The 24594-nt window shown below is 40.0% G+C and overlaps 4 protein-coding genes across 6 annotated transcripts in view; 2 read left to right on the top strand and 2 right to left on the bottom strand.

The window, feature by feature from the left end:
* Positions 1 to 18028, top strand: part of LOC114668418 (oocyte zinc finger protein XlCOF6-like) — a 34143-nt gene extending 16115 nt beyond the window's left edge. The window contains exons 2-3 of the mRNA XM_028824178.2: positions 11374 to 11832; positions 16005 to 18028. Coding sequence (XP_028680011.2) covers positions 11409 to 11832; positions 16005 to 17896 — 2316 coding nt within the window. The 5' untranslated portion in view covers positions 11374 to 11408 and the 3' untranslated portion in view covers positions 17897 to 18028. The remainder of the gene's footprint in view (positions 1 to 11373; positions 11833 to 16004) is intronic.
* The window catches only part of LOC114668454 (zinc finger protein 883-like), a 492666-nt gene that overhangs the window by 280058 nt on the left and 188014 nt on the right, over positions 1 to 24594 (bottom strand). The gene's annotated exons all lie outside the window — the stretch shown is intronic.
* LOC114668248 (zinc finger protein 345-like) overlaps positions 1 to 24594 on the bottom strand; it is a 394673-nt gene that overhangs the window by 182107 nt on the left and 187972 nt on the right. The window lies entirely within an intron of this gene.
* Positions 1 to 24594, top strand: part of LOC114669347 (zinc finger protein OZF-like) — a 314266-nt gene that overhangs the window by 223937 nt on the left and 65735 nt on the right. The window lies entirely within an intron of this gene.

Here is a 24594-nt window from a genome sequence, read left to right as displayed (position 1 = left end):
GGCCGGGATGTGTATCAGCTGTTTCTTCCTGAAGTCGATCACCAGTTCTTTTGTTTTTTCGACATTCAGTATCAGATTGTTTTTATCACACCATTCCACAAATGACTTCACCTCCTCTCTGTAATCCCCTTCCCCATCACCTTGAATGAGACCCACCACTGTTGTGTCGTCCGCATACTTAATAATTTGGTTTGTGCTGAACTTGGCACAACAATCGTGGGTCATGAGCGTGAAGAGGAGGGGACTTAGAACACACCCCTGTGGAGAACCTGTGCTCAAGGAGATGGTATCTGATTTATTCTTTCCTACCCGTACGTACTGTGGCCTATCCATTAGAAAGTCCAATATCCAGTTTTGCAGAGGTATGCCCAGTCCCAATGGGCCCAGTTTGCTGATCAAATTCTGAGGGATGATGGTATTAAAAGCCGAACTAAAATCAACAAACAACATGCGGACCATAGCGTCTCTATTCTCCAGATGTTCCAATGAAAAATGGAGTGCAATAGATATGGCATCCTCTGTGGCACGGTTGGAGCGGTAGGCGAATTGAAATGAGGTTATGATTGAATCTAACTTCTTTAAAAAATGATTTATTGATGTATATCAGAATGCTTTGAAATAGAAAAAGCAGCTTAGGAAGGATATTCATCTTGACAGTGTTAATTCTTCCAGCTAAAGTGAGATAAAGGGTAGACCATCTATGCAGGTCTTGCTTAATTTTATATGTAGACAGCAAAATCTTGTTGATAAAGAGCTTTATGTTTACTTGTGATGTTTGCCCGTAGGTATTTAAACTGATCTGTGGTGATAAGGGAAAGTGTCCAATCTAATATTGTGTGCTAGAGAGGTCACTGGATAGAGCACACTTTTATTCAAATTAATTCTGAGACCAGAAATCTTTTGAAATTCTGTTAGGGCTGCAGACACATTATTTTGTGGCTCTGATATATATAATACCAAATCATCTGCATATAGTGAAATTTTCTGTTCACGTCCTTCTTCTCTGATAATCCCCTTTATCTCATAAGCCAGTGGTTTAATGGCGATTGCAACAAGCAGTGGTGAGAAGGGGCATCCTTGTCTGGTACCACATTCTAGTTTGAAGTATCCTATATACTCGCGTTTAAGTTCTCCCTTGGATAAGTTGGGGCTTGATTTTGCCGTATAATTTCCGGTATTTTATAATGTCGGTCGTAAAAGTTGAACGTGGAAAACTCACGCTATTGGTCAAAGAGATTATGATATGCTAATGCCCACCTGAGAGAGTAACCACAGAGCACTGTCTTTTTTTTTTTTTTCTTTTTCTCTATGCATTTTGCCTATGTGACCACACGGTAATACCCAAACAATTCCGAAGCGACGTTTGCACTGTTTAGTGTTTTTTGTATCTCACACTCTCATTCACCTTTATCATAAGAGCATCCCTTATCTACGATGGAACGTTCGATCAAAAGAAAATATGAAGCAGGTTTTAAAGTTGTTGAAGTGGCGAAAGAAATTGGTAACAACAGTGTTGCAACAAAATTCGATGTGTCTTTGAAACTGGTGCGAGACTGGAAGGAGGCAAAACAATGTTTAAAAAAAAAAAAAAGTGTATTTTTGAATGGGCATATAAGTCAGGGTCTGATTTTATGATCAATTTTTTTCGAGTTTCAAGACCCAACTTAAAGTAGTCTGAAATAATGTTCTTAGTACAAACTGAAGCTTCTGGACTGGTATACAGTAGTTTGATCTATGCACATATGTTTGGCTCAAACTCAAATTTTTCCAATGCAGTGAAAAGGTAGTTGCATTCATCCATATCAAATGCTTTTTGTGCATCCAACTATATCATCATCTCCGGGGTGTTAGACTTTGTGGGTGAATGTGATTGGAAGATAAGTGTCTGCCTTTTAATAAATCCAGTTTGGTCTTGTGATATTACTGAAGGAAGCACTTTCTCAATCCTTCTAGCAAAGACATTGGCGAGAATCATAGCATCATTATTTAGAAGTGATATTGGTCTCTATGATGCCCATTGTAATTAGTTCTTATTTTGCTTAGGAAAGATGCTAATTAATGCTTGGTGAAAAGTTTGAGGTAGAAATTTATTGTCTCTAGCTTCTGTAAGTGTTGGTAATAAAAGGGGGGCTAGCTTAATTGAACTTTTTTTAATAAAATTCGACAGGGTAGCCATGCTTTCCCATTCTGAAGTGAGTTTACAGCATCTAGTAATTTTGATAGTGCCAGAGGTCTATCCAATTCCTCTGCACTGAGAGTATCTAGTTTTGGTATCTGTAATGCATCCAGAAATGCATTATGTTGTGTCGTGTCTTCTTTAAACTGAGTAGAATATAAGGACATCTAGTAGTCTCTAAATGTGTGCATTATATTTTTATGGTCAATGATATTGTCTCCATTTGTGTTGGTAATTGCTGGGATTGCATTGCGAACTTCTTTCTTATGGATTTGTTGAGCTAAGATCTAATTAGCTTTCTCTCCATGTTCATAGTAATGATGACGTGATTTCAAAATTAGTTATTCTGTTTCTTTGTTGTCAAGAGGTTGATTTCTGCGTGCAAAACCTGTCTCTTCCTATGAAGTGCGTCATTCAGACAACTGGCATGTTCTTGATCTATTCTGGTAATTTCACTGATTAGCTCTGATGCCTTCTTGGTTTCAGATTTATTTTTGTGGGAAAGATATGAAATAATCTGTCCTCTTAAGAACGTCTTCAGAGTTTCCCAGAGTATTCCTGCAGAGTGCTCTGAGGGTGTATTTGTCTCTTAAGAAAAATATAATCGATTTTCTTGGATATAAATTTTGTACACTTCTTGCCTGCTAATAAAAGTGGGTTAAGACACCATCTGCAAGATAGGTATGTGGAGCATAGTGATTTAAGCTCCATGATCAAAGGGGCGTGTTTGGAGACAACAATAGCGTCGTACTTACAAGATTTAATCATAGTCAAGAAATTGTTATCTATAAAGAAATAATTAATTCTTGAGTAGTAGCGATGCACCGGTGAGTAGAAGGAATATGCTCTTGAGTTTGAGTTTGGGAATCTCCAGGGGTCTGATAAGTTGTGATCAGTTACAAATTGTGTACTTGTTTTTGCAGTGTTAGATGTCATCGCCCCTGTGGCAGAAGACTTATCTAGGTCTGGATTTAAAACACAAAGTCACGAGCCATTATAATTTTATAACGTGCAGTGAATACATCTTGACTTGAGCATTCCTAGTTTTCATTCTTTTTCTCTGTACATTTAGCATTCACTTGCTTAGAGGTTGATGTGCTTGCTGCTTCCTGAGCAGCTCTTCTGTACTCCACCCTAGCGGCCCGCTGCTTCTCTTCTTTCGTCAGCATCTTTTCGTGTTAAAACTGATTGTTAGTTTTTGTGTTGCAATTACTTAGTACGATTTCTTTAATTTTTCACTTAATCTGGCAATTAAGTCTTCAATCTGCCTCAAGAATGATTAGCGAAGGTGATAGGGAATGAGAACGGTGCCCGTACACATGCGCCCTGCTGTGCACTGCCGAGAGTTGATTCTATAATAAAATAAAAATGAAAAGAGTAATAAAATCATCACCCCGAAAGCGGATAGTAGACGTCATGTAGTATATGTGTACCAAATTTCAAGTCAATAGGTAAAAATGGTTTGCGATCTACAGGTGATTTAAAATCCTGGACAGACAAACGAACAGTCACGGTAGCGTATTATAGAAGAATTGGTAATGGATGCAAATATGTTTTGAATGAAGTCCCTATCATCCACATTGGGCGCGTAGATATTTATCAAATTTCTTTTTTACAGTTAAAAATAAACTACCCGTAATGGTCACATATCGCCCTTCAGGATCAGATACTACATCTGGTACTACAAATGAGGTTGTTCTATGTATAAGACTTCCCACACCTCTAGTTTTCTTTATAAAGCTGGAATGGAATAATTGGCCAGTCCAATCTGTGCGGCCGAAACTGATCCTTGCTTAATAAGTGGATCTCCTGTAAAAATACTATTTTACTGTTTAGACCTGTTAGGTGAGAGAATACTTTCTTTCTGTTTAATTCGTGATTGAGACCTTTAACATTCCAGCTCACAAATTTGACTGTGTGGTCAAAGGGGCAAAAATTAAAAGCACTGTTTTCTGAGAATTTAGCTTTAAGTTGTTGGCTAAGAGCTATCTATTAATCTCTGTCAGACAATCTACAAGAAAAGCAAACTTGTATAGTTGTTGGTTTGTAAAAGAACAATATAACTGGATGTCATTGACATAGAAACAATTAGAACTATCCTTAAAGGAACTGATATTATGAGCTAATGGTAGCATATTTAGGAGTGTGTTATAGACCACCCAATTCAGACAGTAATTTCAACACACATCTTTTTAGTAATATCAAAAAGGCAAGTTTACAGGGAGATATTCATGGGGGACTTTGATTATCCAAATTTTAACTGGGATAACCTTGCAGATGGATGAGCACAAGAGCAGGAGTTTTTAGAAGTAATCAGTGACTGTTTTCTAACACATCATGTTAAAGCACCAACAAGGGGTGAAGCCTGTCTGGATTTAGTATTCTGTAATAATCAAAATAGAATTGAGTGGTGTAGAGGTGATTGAACCACTAGGGTCAAGTGACCATAATGTAATACAATTCTCAGTATTTTGTAAGAGTGCAGATGCAAAGACTAAAATTGTTAAGTTGAACTTTGATAGGGCTAATTTTGAGCAGATGTGACAAAGTCTATGTAGGATACACTGGGATAAGCTTTTAACTGTGGAGACAGTCAAGGAGCAGTGCAACAGGTTTAAAAATGTTTTACATGTAATGCAGAAGAGATACATACCTAAATTTGGAATTAATAGGAAATTAAAAAAAAAAACTCCACAGTAGATTAATAAAGATTTTAAAAAGTTGCAAAGGAAAAAAACTGCTTTATAAGGCATATAAGACTAATGACTGCAAAGTGAATCGCAGAGTGTATGAGAACATGAGGGCAACCATTAAGAAGGATATCGGGGAGGCTAAAAGACAGTTAGAGAGGAATATAGCTGATAAGATGAAAGATGACCCTAAGAGATTCTTTCAGTATTTTAGTAGTAAAAGAACAGTCAAGGAGGAGGTCAAGTGCATCATAAATAGTAAAGGGGAATTAAAAGATACAGACAGTGAAATAGCGGATGCCCTAAACTTACATTTTTCTGAGGTGTTTACAAGTGAGCAAATGGATAACCTCCCAGAGGTAACAGGGACTAATAAGGAGGTACTGAGGGATTTGGAAATTGTAGAGGGAGAAGTGCTGCTCAGATTAAATAAGCTGAAATCAAACAAATCACCAGGACGAGATAATATTTACCTTCGAGTTCTTAAGGAGGCTAGCGAGTACATATATAAACCCTCGACACACATTTTTAGGAAGTCACTGCGCACTGGAGAGATTCCGAAGGACTGGAAAATAGCAAATATCATCCCATTATATAAAAAGGGTGACAGGGCAAACCCAAGCAACTATAGGCCAGTAATCTTAACATGCATCACAGGAAAAGTAATGGAAGGAATTATTAAGGATAAGATTGAGCAACACCTGGCAAAGACAGGAGTTACTAGGAACAGTCTGCATGGGTTCAGAAGAGGGAGGTTGTGTTTTACTAACATGCTGGAATTCTATGAGGAGGCAACAAAAGGACACGATCAAAGTGGAGCATATGATATTATTTTTTTGGACTTTCAGAAAGCATTTGATAAGGTGCCACATGAGAGGTTGGGCATCAAATTAAAAGAAGTGGGAGTTAAGGGTGATGTTTGTAGATGGGTACAGAATTGGCTCAGACACAGGAAGCAGAGGGTGATGGTGCGAGGAACCTCATCAGAACTGGCCGATGTTAAGAGTGGTGTTCCACAGAGGTTAGTGCTAGGGCCGCTGCTATTTTTAATATATATAAATGATTTAGATAGGAATATAAGTAACAAGCTGGTTAAGTTTGCAGATGATACCAAGATAGGTGGATTAGCAGATGATTTGTAATACGTTACATCATTACAGAAGGACTTGGATAGCATACAGGCTTGGGCAGATTTGTGGCAGATGAAATTTAATGTCAGTAAATGTAAAGTATTATACATAGGAAGTAAAAATGTTAGGTTTGAATACACAATAGGCGGTCAGAAAATCGAGAGTACACCTTATGAGAAGGATTTAGGAGTCATAGTGAACTCTAAGCTATCGACTTCTCGACAGTGTTCAGAAGCCATTAAGAAGGCTAACAGAATGTTAGGTTATATAGCGCCTTGATGTGTGGAGTACAAGTCCAAGGAGGTTCTGCTCAACCTTTATAACACACTGGTGAGGCCTCATCTTGAGTACTGTGTGCAGTTTTGGTCTCCAGGCTACAAAAAGGACATAGCAGCAGTAGAAAAGGTCCAGAGAAGAGCGACTAGGCTGATTCCAGGGCTTCAGGGATTGAATTATGAGGAAAGATTAAAAGAGCTGAGCCTTTGCAGTTTAAGCAAAAGAAGATTAAGAAGTGACATGATTGAAGTGTTTAAAATTATGAAGGGAATTAGTACAGTGGATCGAGACTGTTATTTTAAAATGAGTTCATCAAGAACATGGGGACACAGTTGGAAACTTGTTAAGGGTAAGTTTCGCACAAACATTAGGAAGTTTTTCTTTACACAAAGAAGAATAAACACTTGGAATAAGCTACCAAGTAATGTGGTAGACAGTAAGACATTGGGGACTTTCAAAACTCGACTTGATGTTTTTATGGAAGAAATAAGTGGATAGGACTGGCGAGCTTTGTTGGGGTGAATGGCCTGTTCTCGTCTAGAATGTTCTAAAATAAATGTGCCTAGTAATTCTAAAATAAATATATATAAAATGAAAAAAAGAAATAGGCCCAAGGATATAACCCTGTGAGACCCCACAAGACAGCAAAGCTCTGATGGACGTAAACTTGCCCACACGAACTGATAAAATCCTAATAGCCAAATACAATGAAAACCAGGCTAAAGCTGAGCCAGTGATACCTATGGAGTGGGACAACCATTCTAATAGGATTTTACGATGAACAGTATCAAAAGATGAACTAAGATCAAGCAATACCAGTATAGAGCTCTTGTCGTCATCTGCAGCAATTAGTACGTCGTTTGATACTTTTAGTAGTGTTGTCTCTGTGGAATGCTTCTTTCAAAACCCTGATTGAAAAGGGCCCAAGATCTTGTTTGTCTCAAGTTGTTGCTCAACAACCATTTCTAAAATTCTTTAATAGAATGGCAGTTTTGAGATGAGCCTATAGTTTTTTAAAATTAGTTTTTTTTTCTTTCAATGGGGATGAACAGCATGTTTTAAAATAACTGGGGACACAACCAGAGTGCAGAGAGCAATTAATAAGATACTAGGCTAGGGCCAACAGAGGTTTAGAAGTTTTTAAAATAAGGAAGTTGATAAAACATCTGAGGAGCTAGAAGATGGCTTCATTTTCTTAATCTGAGAACATATATCCTCAAGAGAAAGTGGATTAAAAGAGTCAAAAATTGAAGTACTTGAGTTACTGGCATCTAGGATAGACAGCATATGTGGAGGGAGAGAGAGAGCAGCCAACCATAACAAATTAATTAAGAATATCATCACAGTCACTATTTGAGGACAAATTGTATCAAATATTTCTAGGGTTGTGCTTACTGTTAGTAATAACCCTAGGCTTTATCCATCCCTCCAGCATGATTAAGAGTGTGTTAGCAATATCTTATGAAATTGCTGGGTTTTTTTTCCATTAAACATAATGCAATGTTGATGTCCTCTCTCTGAAATGACATGCATGTTACATGTGTTGGCATATTCCCTAGTATGTGCATGTGCCTGTGGGTCCATCCTGTGATGGCCTGGTGCCCTGTCCATGTGTTGTTTCTTCCTTGCACATGATGATTGTTTGGGTAGGCTCCAGCTGCCATGAATAAGCAGGTTCAGGGAATGAATGAATGGATGGATGTTTACATTGACATAACAAGGGGTAACAATAATTTGTTTCTACTAAGTTGTCATTAAAATGCAAGTAATGTATTTTATATTAAACAAATACAATATGGGAATCCAGTTGTTATACTATTACAGGATTTTTTACATTAAACTTTTTATTTAAGTTTAATGTCACTGTTCTTCATTCATACAGGCCGACCTAGTATGGCACACAGGGCACAGCATCAGTATTTAGAATTGCTACAGAGCTACAGACAGCTGGAGAATTGAATTTTCAGCCTAAAGACAGACTAGTATATTTCTGTCTTCTGTCAGCACAAAAAAAACCTTTCTTTGTTGGGAGGATAAGAACTGTATGTAGGCATTGTGCTATTCCTGTATGTTTGAAGGTGGGGTTTGAGTACTGTCCTGTCCTTGTTTGGATCGGAGCCAAGAGCCTGCACATGGAGCAACCTGTATTTAAGAATGGACACCTACGGCCAACACTTTGAAGCTTCCGGTCGGAAGAGTATGTCTTCTGTCCGGTGAAAATCCTTTCAGCGTGGCGACAAAAGATGATGGACTGCACAGATCAAGCTTCCCACAACTTGATATTTCTGTCATAAGCTTCCCGTTTGTAATACCACGTGAACCCGTCAGTAAAGAGCTAGCTTATCCTTTTTGTTCTCGTGTAATCTTTTAACTGTCATATTGCATGCAGGGGAGGGATAATGCCTTTTTATTTAAATTCAGGTTAATTAAAATGCCGCAATTGAAAAGAACACATTTCCAGAGAGCTAATGCCTCTCATAAAGAAACACCAGTGGTCTAATTTTAAACAAAAAAAAATATATATATATTTTCACTATTAACGTCCATCCCAGTATTGGCAGTGCAGTGAAGGATGTCATTAGAGCTCAGCTCCGCTCAGTAAGCTATTTACTTCTGCAGACGGGAAGTTCACAGCTCAACAGAGCAAGCATTCTGATACTTCTAATGATTAAAAAGGTTTTTTTTCCCGGTAAAAGATACATCCTATGGATGTGCTGGGATGCATCTTCAGTGTTCCTGGATTCATTGTGTGTTTCAGGTCTCAGAACATCATGTTTCATCGCCTAGGTCCCAGCAGCATTAAACCACTGATCAACCCTCCTATTCCACAGCCACCTGGAGATCTCTTTGCTGCCTCCATTGCTGTCCTGATGGCTGACCTCCTCAATGGCCCACTTGTCGAACAGGGTGTAGATCAGGGGTGGGCAAAGTCATTCCTGGAGGGCCACAGTGGCTGCAGGTTTTTTTTCCAACCCAGTTGCTTAATAAGAAACACTTATTGCTCAAGTAACACATGTGCTTCACTTTAGTTGTCACACTCGTTACGATTCTGAACCCTTATTGCTTGTTTTAGTCTTAAACAGCTGTACTCTTGGTTTTTTATGGCTTTTTATTAGCAATAAGATTCAAATGACAAAAGAAAGCAGCTTTTCTTCATTTAGCTTGTTACCATTTACACCCCTTTGTATTCATCATGCACTATTGGGTTTAATTAAATACTTGGAAGGAAAGTAAAGAGAAAAAATTGAAAAATTCAGTATTACTCATCCATTTTAGCCTTCAAATGATTTGGATGATATCCTTACAAAGGGGAAGAACATCTAGGATATGAGAATGGCCTGATATGGCAGAGTTAAAGCACTAACAAGCCATAAAATTAAATTATTGGCAAGGATTGTTTTCTAATTAAGCAACTGGGTTGGAGCAAAAACCTGCAGCCTCTGCGGCCCTCCAGGACTGGCTCAGAGAATATCCAGCAAGGCCTCTTTAAGCCTACCTCCACTGAGTGGCAGTGTGCCCACCAACCCTGTTTCTGGCAATCTTCCAGTGGTCCCTGGCACTTGGCAAGCTTCCTCTCAAATGCCTCCTTTATGTGTTCTTCCCAGGGCACTGTTAATTCTATCAGGACTAGCTGTTGTGAGGCCTCTGATAAAATGATGTCGTCTGGCTACAATGGTGGTACTGCAATATGTACTGGAAACTTTAGTTCCTTGCCTAGATCTACAATTAGCTGCCAATCCTGTGCAGTGTAGAGGAGTTGTTGTTTTGGCTTGATGAATGTTAACTGCTTCCATAGGGTTAGGGTTGTCAACATTGTGATTTGGTCAGCAGGTACAGGTGTGAATGGGCATTAGCTTTTTTGACCAGTTTTAAATTGGTTTCAGGCACAGGACTTTGTCTAACCTAGCACCAAACAGAAAAGGCCACTGTCACTGATGACACCTGTCAGCCTGACCTAGCACAAATTTTGCCCACAAATTCATGGTCTCTCCTGATTACATGTCCATACCACTTAAGCCTGCTTTCATGTACTTTCCTACATTTGCTGTACCTCTGATTGTCTCATTTCTTATTTTGTCCTTTTTTTGTATCTGGATAAATCCATCTCAACATTCTCATTTCTGCCACATCTAGCTTCTTCTCCTTTAATGCCCATGTCTAGGGTCCATGCATCATTGCTGTTCTTGCCACTATCTTACAAACCTCACCTTTAACCGTTGCCTTAATTCTTTGATCACACAATACTCCTGATATCTTCCAATTTTTACATCCACATTGCAGTACATGGGTTATCTCAGCATCTACTTTTCCATCTTGGGCTACCGCTGATCCTAGATGTTTAAATTTATTTGATACTAGCAGTTTATTTGATACTAGCCATTCCCCACGGCTCTGCCCGAGTATTACTGAAACAGGACAAACTTTAAAAATCAATAGACAAAAAGGTATCACTCGCTTAGTGGAGGCAAGTTACACTCCAAATGACAGAGGTAGACTGACTCCCCACTCCTGACGTCATACTTCACCCTCCCTTCTGCCCGCAGCCTCTGTCTCGGGTTAGCGCGAATATATCACTCCTGCAACCAAACTGTGATTCTTAGCATGATGAGAAAAGTTGTAAAATCAACTGGAATGTTCAAGCAAATTCCAGAAAAAAAAAACCCAATCTAAATCTGTTAGGTAGTTGTTTTGTTCACTAGCTAAGCTGATGTAAGATATGTCCCAAGGTTGTTGCGTGAATGAGGAGGGACCCGCCCCTTGGTCCGCTGCGTCTTTCACCGATTTGTGTAAATAAATCGGTACTGCAAACAAACTATTATACTTGGCGCGATGACAGAAGTCGCAAAATCAACCAGAATGTTCAAGCAAATCATAGAAAAAAAACCTGATCTAAATCCAATAAGTAGTTCTCTCGTGAAAAGCAGTCAGACAGACGTTGTATTTTTTAGCGAGAGAGAAAGCGAGATATATAATATATATTATAATATATTAGAATTATAGTAGAGAGAGAGAGATGAGGAGTAATGAGATTTTGTCAAATATTCTTAGGTCTTAATAGTGTAATATTAATGGAATTAAATCCTGTTTTTCTTTTCCACAGAGTGAGAGAAGGCTGCTTTTTACTGTAATGTTTAAATGGATGTGAAAGAGGAGACCTGTGAGGCTCACATGAGTATCATGGAGAACATGACCATAAATGTTAAGGAGGAGGAGGACTCTGAATTGAAGTGTGTCCACCCTAAACAGGAGACCCTGGGCATTAAGGTGGAGGACTGTGAAGTGGGGTCTGTAGGCATTAAAGAAGAGGCTGAAGAGGTTTGTGTCAGCAGAGCGACTGACATCCATACAAGTGTGAAGGGTGTCAAGGAAGAAGACCTTCATTATGGATGTGAAAATGTTTCAGTTACCAGGTCAGTCACCTCTCAACACTCTTCATCTCTGGAGTCTTCTGTCAATATGAAGTCTGAATCATTACAGTCTGACATAGAGGGAACTGAAAAAATTCAGTCTCTTAGAACATGGGAACATCTTCTACCACCTACAAAGAACACTAGAAAAAGTAAGTGAAAAATAAAAACAGGTGTGAGGTGAGGCAGTATTGTTCTTTTAAGAGAAACTTAGTAATTGAGTTAAATTGATACATTTTATTGTGTAATTAATGTAGTTTGAAAGCTCATATATGATGTTATAAGGTTTAGCAATTTGCTGTTCTGCCATTGTAGCTTTATGCAAACATTCTAAGCCTGTCCTCAGTGTAGTGTTCTCCACAATTGTGTAATTGCAAGAATGTTACTGAACCCTTTGGAATTCCCAGGATTTCTGCATTAATTCCTCCTAACAATGTAGTCTGATCTTCAATTACATCACCAAAATAGACAAACACAATCGTCTTAGACAAATAATGAATGTTAGACTTCTTGTTGTTCAGCTTAAACATTTACATTCCAGTCTGTTACCCCATGTTTAGTAATTTGATGACCCTCCCAAACATTTCCTGCTGCTGATCAGTTTTGAATTTTAGCCTGTTCCTCCCTTCCACATTTTTTTCAGTTCCTTGACATCTTGGGGATTCTTTTCCTGATCATTTGTCTTCATGTCACGCCACAGCTTCTCCATTTTCATTGAGTTGTATATTCTGGATTTCCAGAACACCAATTTCCATCTGCTTAAGCCTTTCGGTCATTGATTTCTTCCTTTGCTTTAGCATATTGTCATGTCTCATCAGACGTTCAGCTTACATTACCTAGACATTCTTCTACCAGGTTTCTTGAAAAGATTTTGTATACAGTGATCCTTTGATGCTAGCAAGCTGCCCAGGCCCCGAAGAAGCAAATCAACTCTAAACCATGATGCTTCTCCCACCATGAGGTGTTGATATATTCCTATGCAGTGCTCTCTTACCTCCAAACCATTATAAATCGGCAACAAAAACATACTGAGAAGAGGCAAAAGATGCACAAACCAGACCTGGAATTTCACAAGCCAACCTAAAGATAGATCCCAACTCCAGGCTAAGGCTTTCAAAGGCCCAAAACCGGGTGCTAGCTTAGATGCAATACAGCTGTCATGAAATGTCAGTAAACCATTGAAGGACCTCCTCTCTGGTCTCTGAGGTAAAGGTAGGGGTGGTCCTTCCTCTTAGGGTTGCACCCACAAAACACAAAGGGATTTACATAATATAATGACACAGGATAATAAATAAACAACACAATATAAACAAAACATTGAAATTATAATTAATTTAATATATTATAAAATCTCTTTTAACCCCCAATATTTTCAACTCACCTGCACCCATGTGGCAGTGCCTGTGCCAACAGGGACTACAATTCAGATTAGGGAACTTTCCTTTATCAGCATACACAAAGTTAAAATATCACTTTCAAAAATAGGATCTCGTTTAACACCACAGACAATTTCCTCTAATTTGGATTACAGTTTGATAGTACTATATTGTCATGTCATAGGTTGTGTTTGGCCATGTTAAATTTACAAATGGCACTTTTCTTTATATATAATACACTACCGTGGCTGTCCGTTTGTCTGTCCACTATTTTAAATCACTGGTAGCTCACAAACCGTTTGACCTATTGACCTGAAATTTGGTACACACATACTATGTGACATCTACTATCTGCTTTCGGGGTGATGATTGACCTCCAAGGTTATTCCTCTTTTTATTTTTATTTTATTTTATTGTAGAATCAACTCTCGCCAGTGACCAGCAGGGTGCCGTGCGCGCATGTGTACAGGTGCCGTTCTCATCCCTATCACCTTCGCCATCACTTCCCCTGCCTCTTCATATCTTAAATCATTCTTGAGGCAGATTGAACACTTAAGTGCCAGCTTAAGTGAAAAATTAAAGAAAACGTTTTAAGTAATTACAACACAAACACTAAATCAATTTTAACGTGAAAAGATGCTGACAAAAGAAGAGAAGACATGGCCCGCTAGGGTGGAGGAAAGAAGAGTTGCTCAGAAAGCAGCAAGTGCATCAACCTCTGAGCAAATGAATGCTAAACATGCAGAGAAAGAGGAGAAAAACTATGAATGCTCAAGTCAAGTGTATTCACTGCATGTTATCATGCAGTACGCCATTACTGTTTTTTTTTTTTTTTAATTTCTTTATTTTGTCTCTTTTTTTGATAAATGTCCAGGTCCAAAAGGGGTGTATGGTGTTGCCAAACCTTTAAAAAGCAATGTTTTTCTTTCCACCCCCACACCAAAAAAAAAATCTTTTTAATTAGTTGTCATGGTTGCTACACCACATATGAAACAAATTTAATCCTTAGTTTTGCTCAACACTTCCTGTTATATTTTGTTGTGTTAAATATTTCATAACCCACAAAGTGAGATTCAGATTGCCAGACAAGTACAGTGTGGTGCATGTTGGCCAAGTGTGCAGATAGGACTTTCATTTCACCATGCGACAATAAATCTGAAATGAACACATTTGTATCAAAACAGTGCCTTCTGTTTTTGAAAAAGTCCATAATGATGGTGTCCTGAATATCATTACTAACTAGTGTGAAGAAAAGTGATAGTGAAACAGAATGAAGCCCAATTTTTTAGCGTATCCCTATTCAGAATGTGGTCAAAAGAGAATGACTGAAGATGGTGCTACTCTATCTTCACTGTTTCTTATTGGTAGACATTTATTCAGGTCCATCTTAAGATGCATCAGTTCTAATGTTAGGTTATGGTCTGCGGAGTTATGGTTTGTAGCAGTTTTAAATTAATTTTAATCATCTTTGTACCATTAATTAGTAGACTGCAATTTTAATACAGAGGCAACCTAGCCAGTCCCTACTTCAGATGCTTTTCACAGTCCATAATTTAAACTTAAAAGTCCGGACAAGCATCTTACAATGTTTCCAAGTGGCTGAGCAGATGTAAAGTTCAACAATAAGTGCATTTTAAAAATGAACGGTAAAATAATGAAGTGAAGTAGTCATAACTGGGGTGTTTTCAGCCATTAAATTCTGTGAAGCCTTTGTAAAATATTCCATGTGTATGAGCACACTTCTGTTAGTCACATGAACTTACCTTGAGCCATCGTAAGCGAGTTGTACAGACTCGCACAAAATAGCATTCAGATAACGCTGGGATGTAGGTGCTCGGTCTGTGTCAGTTGTGCATTAGAACATCATGATAGCCCCTGGTCTGTGACAGTTGGCATTGGAGCATCATGATATCCCCTGACATTGTCGTCACCTGAAAAAATGCAGCCATAGAGATTTAAATGTTGAGTAAAGTGAGAGCAACTTGCAACCACCAGCAGCTTGGAAAAATTCTTTGCTATTACTGTCCTAAATTCATAGAACAGCACCTCAGTTTTAGAATCTAGCAGCTTTCAGGTCAAAAAGGACAAGGGGCGATAAGAAGGGGGGAAAAAAAATTGCAAAGGCTCCAAACCTCTCATAACCTGAACACGAGACTCTGGTGCTGTCTGGTAGCATTTCTTACTACAGTGTGACCAGAGGTTTTTCTGGACAGCACAAGGCCGGCACACAATTTAGAGAGAGAAAAAAATCTTCATAGCGGTTCTTTCTGCAACAGGACTCTCCTGAGATGATGGTTCTTCTAAAGATTTTTATAAAAAGCTTCAGAGTCATTTGGTTTATTATTTATTTTTCACATCATCACTGGACATCTTTCAACAAGCATTGTAACACTAACAGCTGACCCATCATAAGCACCAGCGTTTGGTCATTTGGGCTAGCCATACATGCTACACAGTTGCTCATGTATAAACTATTGTGACAGAAAGTTTTACTGTGCATTTTGAATGACTACTACTGTAGTTGTGTCTGATCCGATTGCTATTCCTGTCTCTTCTCCCTGACTACATGAATGGTCCCTTTCTATGAGCAATAATAATTCAGGAAGTGAAATTGTACGGACAGTTTTCACAAAGACTTCTGTCTACTGGTGTTTTTCACAGACAGTTAATGTAATTTGATATTGTATTTGTTATAAGTTTCAATAAAACATACTAATGGAGGGCAGCTCAAAACTTAAACAGTCCAGGTCCACTCTTTATTACTCCTCTCTGACTCTGTTTTTTTTTTTTTTTTTTTTTCTTTTGCACTTATGTTTACAATCAATTCAGAATAAATTAAATAAATGTCCTGGGGTTGGAGCACCAGTTGGGTTCATTTTGACACTAAATGGTTGTCTCTTGGTAGATTTCTTTCAATACTTCTTAAAAGCCCTGTTTTATTTCCGCAGATTCACAAGATGATGGTGGCTTCTTCTTATCCTCATTACCTCAGATATCTCTTCAATATGGACCACAACAGACAACAAATGATGAAAACCTGAAGAAACCAACATCTGGAATAGAGAGTGTGATATTCGCCTCTTTGCAGGATGATTCTCTAACGATAGAAGATGCAGTCAATACTCAATTTGAAATACCCAATTCAGACTCCACCACAGTCCACCGTGAGCAGAGGAAACGTCTAAAAAGCAAATCTATATCCAGAAATAATAATCTGAGTCAAACACAAAAGAAGGTGCATCAATGTTCTAAATGTTTCAAACAGTTCAAGCAAATCGACCATCTTCTGAACCACACTAGAATTCACAATGGAGAGAAGCCATATTGCTGTCCAGAATGTGGCAAACAATTCGTCACTAAACCAAACCTTCAAATCCACAGAAGAACTCGCACTGGAGAGAAGTCCTATTGCTGTTTAGAAAGTGGCAAACAATTCATCACCAGCAACCACCTTCAGTCCCACAAAAGAACACACACTAGACCTAAACCTTTTTGTTGTTCAGAATGTGGCAAACAATTCACCACCAATAGTTACCTTCAAAGACACAAAAGCAGTCATACTGGACAGATGCCATACTGCTGTTCAGAATGTGGAGAAGGATTCATCAGGAACGCCATTCTTCAAGTCCACAGAAGAATTCACACTGGAGAGAAGAAACATTGTTGTTTTGAATGTGGCAAAAACTTTTCTCAAAAGAGTGTTCTTCAGACCCACACAAGAATACACACTGGAGAGAAGCCATATTGCTGTTCTGATTGTGGCAAACAATATGTCAATAAAACAACTCTTCAAATCCACAGAAGGACTCACACTGGAGAGAAGCCATATTCCTGTTCTGAATGTGGCAAACAATTTGTCAGTAAAACAACTCTTCAAATCCACAAAAGGACTCATACAGGAGAGAAGCCATATTGCTGTTCTGAGTGTGGCAAACGATTCATCACCAGCAGCCACCTTCAGTCTCACAGAAGAACTCACACTGGAGAGAAGCAATATTGTTGTGTAGAATGTGGCAAACAATTCACCACCAGTAGTTACCTTCAAAGACACACAGCAATTCATGCTGGACAGATGCCGTACCACTGTTCAGAATGTGGACAAGGATTTACTGTCAGCAGCAGCCTTCATAACCATACAAAAATTCACACTGGAGTTAAGCCATATTGTTGTTCTGAGTGTGGCAAACAATTCTTCAATAAAGCAAACCTTCAAGTCCACAAAAGAATTCACACTGGAGAGAAGCCATATACTTGCTCAGAATGTGGCAAAAAATTTTCCCACCGTAGCACTCTTCTCACCCATGCAAGGATTCACACTGGTGAGAAACCATTTTGTTGTTCAGAATGTGGAAAAGGATTCATCAGCATTAGCAATCTTCAAGTACACAAAATTACACACACCAGTGAGAAGCCATATTGCTCTGAATGTGGCAAACAATTCAGCAATAAAATAAACCTTCAAGTCCACAGACGAATTCACACTGGAGAGAAGCCATTTTGTTGTTCAGAATGTGGAAAATGCTTTTCTCGAAAGAGTGCGCTTCAGATCCACGCAAGGATTCACACTGGAGAGAAGCCATATTGCTGTTCAGAATGTGGAAAATGCTTTTCTCGAAAGAGCGTTCTTGAGATCCACACAAGGATTCACACTGGAGAGAAGCCATATTGTTGTTCAGAATGTGGAAAATGCTTTTCTCGTAAGAGTGCTCTTCAGATCCACACAAGAATTCACACTGGAGAGAAACCATATTGCTGTTCCGAATGTGGAAAAGGATTCATCACCAATGACAATCTTCAAGTACACAGAAGAACTCACAATGGACAGAATAAAAAACGGTGATAGTGCTGGAATCAACAGAACTAATGAAGGGAAATTTTCAGGCCCATCTTGACATCCTACCAATCACCTTAACTCCTTATGATTTGTAAAAGGAAGCACTATTAGGAATGATAGATAGGATATGTTATTAATCCCAAGGGGAAATTCACATACTCTAGCAGCAGCATAGTGATTAAAAACAATATTAAAGAGTGATAAAAAATCAGGTATAACAGACAATAATGTTGTATAATGTTAAGGTGTACACACACACACACACACACACACCCCAAAGTGGAATTGAAGAGTCGCATAGTGTGGGGGAGGAACGATCTCCTCAGTATTTCAGTGGAGCAGGACAGTGACAGCAGTCTGTCACTGAAGCTGTTCCTCTGTCTGGAGATGATACTGTTCAGTGGATGCAGTGGATTCTCCATGATTGATAGGAGCCTGCTCAGTGCCCGTTGCTCTGCCACGGATGTCAAACTGTGCAGCTCCATGCCTACAATAGAGCCTGCCTTCCTCACCAGTTTGTCCAGGCATGAGGCGTCCCTCCTCTTTATGCTGCCTCCCCAGCACACCACCACATAGAAGAGGGCGCTCGTCACAACCTTCTGATAGAACATCTGCAGCATCTTATTGCAGATGTTGAAGGATATCAACCTTCTAAGGAAGTATAGTCGTCTCTGTCCTTTCTTGCACAGAGCATCAGTATTGGCAGTCCAGTCCAATTTATCATCCAGCTGCACTACCAGGTATTTGTAGGTCTGCACCCTCTGCACACAGTCACCTCTGATGATCACAGGGTCCAGGATGGGCCTGGCTCTCCTAAAATCCACCACCAGCTCCTTGGTTTTGCTGGTGTTCAGTTGTAGGTGGTTTGAGTGGCACCATTTAACAAAGTCCTTGATTAAGTTCCTATACTCCTCCTCCTGCCCACTCCTGATGCAGCCCACGATAGCAGTGTTGTTGGCGAACTTTGTACGTGGCAGGACTCCGAGTTGTATTGGAAGTCGGACGTATACAGGCTGAACAGGACCGGAGAAAGTACAGTCCCCTGTGGCGCTCCTGTGTTGCTGACCACAATGTTAGACCTGCAGTTCCTGAGACACACATACTGAGGTCTGTCTGTAAGATAGTCCACGATCCATGCCACCAGGTATCAATCTACTCCCATCCCTGTCAGCTTGTCCCTAAGGAGCAGAGGTTGGATGGTGTTGAAGGCGCTAGAGAAGTCTAGAAACATAATTCTTACAGCACCACTGCCTCTGTCCAAGTGGGAGAGGGATCAGTGTAGCATGTAGATGATGGCATCCTCCGCTCCCACCTTCTCCTGGTATGCAAACTGCAGAGGGTCGAGGGCGTGTTGGACCTGTGGCCTCAGGTGGTGAAGCAGCAGCCGCCACTGCCGATTGATGCAGGTGCTATGCTGAATTCTCTCTGTAAAGAGAGTAAGAGAATAGGAGTACAGCTGGACTATTTTGACTAAGAATTCATACTGGAGAGAAGCCATATTGATCTGAATGTGGAAAATGATTCAGCAATAAAAACTAGCCTTTAAATCCACAGAAGAATTCACACTGGAGAGAAGCCATATTGTTCAAAATATGGAAAAGGATTCATTAGCAATGGCATTCTTCAGGTCTATGAAAGTACTTGCACATATTAGGAGCCACATTGATCTGAATGTGGCAAATGATTCAACAATAAAATGAACCTTCAAGTCCACAGAAAAATTCGGACATAAGAACCAAAAAATGACCCATAACCTACCTCTCTACAGTGTATAAACTTCACAGTAATTGATGCCAAGAGAATTTCCTGTCACTTGGAGGAAACAACATAAAGACAACAGAACATAAAGGAAACGAAAGATCATCATATGGAACAAAAGACCAGCTATTGCTGAAAAAATTGTAATATAGTGCAGCAAAAAGGGACAAAATCTGAGTGTGGTCTTGGGTGGATTACAAGAAAGTCTTTGACAGTGTGCCACACTTGTGGATACTCAAATGTTTGGAAAAAACGTACAGAATCTGCTGCCCTCCTCCTTCAGCAACATGTAAATCAGAAGCTTACCCATATCTACCTTCAAATTTCAGGGCACCCTCACCCAAAATTAGTTACTAAATAATACTGGAAGAACCCCAACGTAATATTTAGAGTTTTTCCACATTTACTGATCCTTGGATGCTGTTGTTGATCTTATGCCTGAACAAGCCCATGTCCTTTTAAGTTGCATTCATGTGCAGCTAAAAGTGATATTCCTTTTATTTTTTTTAACTTCTCAAATTCATTTTTCAATTGAGCCAAGTCCAGTATTCAATATTATTTTAATAAAGTCTATACACAAGAAATGTCTTAGAATTCATGTTCTGCATGTCAAAAAACAAAACATTGAGGTAGTATTCCAAAATTCCTTAAACAGAAGCAGAGAAAAATCCATGAATAACTAAGATCATGACAGTACTCTGCAGACGCAGAATGAATAAAAACGATTGCGTCAGACAGATGCGACCTCGTAGTCGGATGCAGCTTGCTGTACTATCTCACGTTTTCAAGTGCAGGATGTCAGCTTTGTTATTTCAAGAAAGAGAAATGGGATTCAAAATCCATCAGTGTGGATTTAAAAGCAGTTTTCACTGCCAGATCTGCTTTTTGAAACCTGTGGACATGAGACAGGACAAGACTGGTGAGGGTGCAATGTGAAGCGTTTGGATCCAACAGAGTCTTTTCAAAAGTGGGGTAAATACTGTTTGAAAACGTTTGAGTCCATGTCTTTTTTTTTTTGGCTAATCACACTTCAGTAAACAGATCAGATCTGTGCCACAGGTGAGTGAAGAAACGGGAGTTGAGTGGTAGTGACAATCGCCTTTTTGTTTGGTTTCAAACCTCAAACTCAAGGCTGTACAGTGATCCCTCGCTATATCGCGCTTCGCCTTTCGCGGCTTCACTCCATCGCGGATTTTATATGTAAGCATATTTAAATATATATCGCGGATTTTTTGCTGGTTCGCGGATTTCTGAGGACAATGGGTCTTTTAATTTCTGGTACATGCTTCCTCAGTTGGTTTGCCCAGTTGATTTCATACAAGGGACGCTATTGGCAGATGGCTGAGAAGCTACCCAACTTACTTTTCTCTGTCTCTCTTGCGCTGACTTTCTCTGATCCTGACGTAGGGGGTGTGAGCAGGGGGGCTGTTTGCACACCAAGACGATACGGACGCTCGACTGAAAATGCTGAAAGATTATCTTCACATTGCTATCTTTTGTGCAGCTGCTTCGTGAAGCGACATGCTGCACGGTGCTTCACATACTTAAAAGCTCAAAGGGCACCTATTGATTTTTCACTGTTTTGTTTTTCTCTGTCTCTCTCTCTCTCTTTCTCTGCTCCTGACGGAGGGGGTGTGAGCTGCCGCCTTCAACAGCTTTGTGCCGCGGTGCTTCGCATACTTAAAAGCCAAACAGCCCTATTGATTTGTTTGCTTTCCTCTCTGTTTCTGACAGCCTGTGCTCCTGACGCGCACTCCTTTGAAGAGGAAGATATGTTTGCATTCTTTTAATTGTGAGACAGAACTGTCATCTCTGTCTTGTCATGGAGCACAGTTTAAACTTTTGAAAAAGAGACAAATGTTTGTTTGCAGTGTTTGAATAAAGTTCCTGTCTCTCTACAACCTCCTGTGTTCCTGCGCAAATCTGTGACCCAAGCATGACAATATAAAAATAACCATATACACATATGGTTTCTACTTCGCGGATTTTCTTATTTCGCGGGTGGCTCTGGAACGCAACCCCCGCGCTGGAGGAGGGATTACTGTACACACCTCCCTGCAATTGGTCATGGGGCTCACCAGGACAAAGGTGTGCATGAAAAGGAATAACAATTGGGAAAAAAACAAAGGGCAATAAGAATTGCATAAATTAAATAGAAGAAAGGAGGATTCATTTATAACTAATAAGCCTAAAAATAACTGAAAAACTAAAAACCTGAACACTGTAATCCCAGACCTGTATTAATGGGATCTGGACCAGCTGAGGACAATCTCCTTCATTTAACACACTTACTGAATTTAACACTTTCCCCAACCCTAAACACACATACACGGGTCCCTAAAAAATGCTATGTGGTTGGGTTTTAATGTATTTCAAACTGGCCTGACTCTCCAATGAAGTCACAAACTGCTCAAAAGTGTTTTTTAATACCCAATTAAATCAAACAGGTTACGTGCCTGGCCAGTGTGTGGCAATCTGTAGGACAACCATTGTGTTCTGAGCACATGAAACATTTTGAAATTCCAGTGTTTTGAGTGACTCATTTCTGTTCAAATTATGCGTGTCATCCTGGGTCTGTGGCTGGCAGGCAGTGCTGGACATCTTTATGAAAAGGCTCAGGGTCAGTGTGTAATGTGAAGACGAGGGCAGGGAGGACAAGGAGATGAAGCCTCATGATCTTGCATGACGTACTTCAATGATGACTCTGCTCCCATTTCGTCATCTTCCTTTTGCACTGCTGACTTAAAGATGCACCATTATCTTCAGTAGTTTGGCAATGGCTTGTTGAGTAAATTACTTGCTATCACATTTTTGAGCACCACTTAAGATATTTTCTTTTTCTTATCATGATGGGAGTCTTTGTTTTATACTTGCTCATTTAAATGGATTTCAGGTCTTATCGTTCCAAGCAGATACACTATATTGCCAAAAGTTTTGGGACGTCTACCTTAACACACACATGAACTTTAATGCCATCCCATTCTTAATACATAAGCTTTAATATGGAGTTGGCCCACCCTTTGCAGCTCAAACAGCTTCAACTCTTCTGGGAAGGCTTTCCACAAGGTGTATGAGTGTGTTGATGGGGATTTGTGACCAGGAGAGCATTTGTGAGGTCAGGCACTGATGTTGGGGCGAGAAGGCCTGGCTCCTTCGCAGTCTCTGCTCTAATTCATCCCAAAGGTGTTCTTTTGGATTGAGGTCAGGGCTCTGTGCAGTCATGTTGCCATCCCCAAACTGTTACCACAAAGTTGGGAGCATGCATGAAATTATGCAAAATGGCTTTGTATGCAGAAGCATTAAGATTTCCCTTCAATGGACCTACGGGGCCAAGCCCAACCCCTGAAAAACAACCCTACACCATAATCTCCCCTCCACCAAACTTCTCACAATGCAGTCTGGCAAGCACCAAATCCAGACTCGTCCATCGGATTGCATGATTTGTCATTCCAGAGGACGTCTCCACTACTCTCGAGTCCAGTGGCGGTGGGCTTTTCACCACTGCAATCCGACACTTTGCATTGCACTTGGTGGTTTAAGGCTTGGATGCAGCTGCTCGGCCATGGAGACCCATTCCATGAAGCTTTCTGTCTACGCTGCACTGTTCTTCAGCTTTTGGAGGTCTGTAGCTATTGACTCTGCAGAAAGTTGGTGACTTCTGCGCACTGTGTGCCTCAGCATGCACTGTCCCCGCTCTGTGATTTTATGTGGCCTACCACTTTGTGGCAGAGTTGTTGTTGTTCCCAATTGCTTCCACTTTGTTATAATACCACTAACAGTTGACCGTGGAATATTTAGTAGTGAGGAAATGTCATGAATGGACTTATTGCACAGGTGGAATCCTATCATGGTACCATGGTTGAATTCACTGAGCTCCTGAGAGTGACCCATTCTTTCACAAATATTTGTAGAAGCCGTCTGCCTGCCAAGGTGCTTGATATTATACACCTGTGGCCATGGAAGTGATTGGAACACCTAAATTCAATGATTTGGAATTGGGGGTCCCATGAGTTTTGGCAATATAGTGTATCATGTGATGCAAGATACCAGTTATATATGAGAACCAACACTGAAAAATTACTAACATCAGAGCCCTTAAACTGTCTCCGAAGCGCATGCACATAACATGACTGAAAGGTACCCCGATGATGGAAGACATTGACCCAATAAGCCTGGGGGTCCAGGAACCAGCTAGTGACACGTGGATCTGTTTTTTTGTGCAGTGCCATCCACTGGAGCACTGCATGATCAGTGCCAAGAGTGAACTTTTGGCCAAGAAGGTAGTATCTCAGTTGGTTACTAGCTCACTTGATCACCAAAGCATAGTGTTCCACCACCACATACCTGATTTTCTATTCCATCCATCCATCCATTATCCAACCCGCTATATCCTAACTACAGGGTCACGAGGGTCTACTGGAGCCAATCCCAGGCAACACAGGACGCAAGGCAGGAAACAAACCCCGGGCAGGGCGCCAACCCACCGCAGCACGAGTGGTCTCTTTTGTAAAATCTGCCCAGTTTAAAGTTCAGGAACATGACAGGGTGTTCAACACCATCAACGCTTTGGCTTAACTCGGCATCAAGAGCTGTGTCCAAAGCATTGGTCTAGAGGAGAAAGGGTAAAGTAAAGTCAAATGCCATTAAAACAAGTGCTGACGTTAAGTCTTGTTTCAGGTCATGGAATGCAGTTTCTGATGTTGTATCCCATACCACTGTATTGGTAGACCACTTTCTTGTTAAATCAGTCAAAGCCACTGCCCTCTAACTGGGAGACAAACTGGCAGTAGCACCCCACTAACACCAAGAAAGCCTGGACCTGCCGCTTGGTTTCAGATGGAGTCAATTTTCAAACACTGCAGCTAAATGGTACTCTAGCCCACTACATAGGCAAATATTTGGCTTCAATTAACCCAAAATAAAATTTCTTAGGGTTAATCTGGAGA

The sequence above is a fragment of the Erpetoichthys calabaricus genome, chromosome 1 (genome assembly GCF_900747795.2).
Source record: "Erpetoichthys calabaricus chromosome 1, fErpCal1.3, whole genome shotgun sequence".
Lineage (NCBI taxonomy): Eukaryota > Metazoa > Chordata > Cladistia > Polypteriformes > Polypteridae > Erpetoichthys > Erpetoichthys calabaricus.
This window is presented reverse-complemented; position numbering and strand designations above follow the sequence as displayed.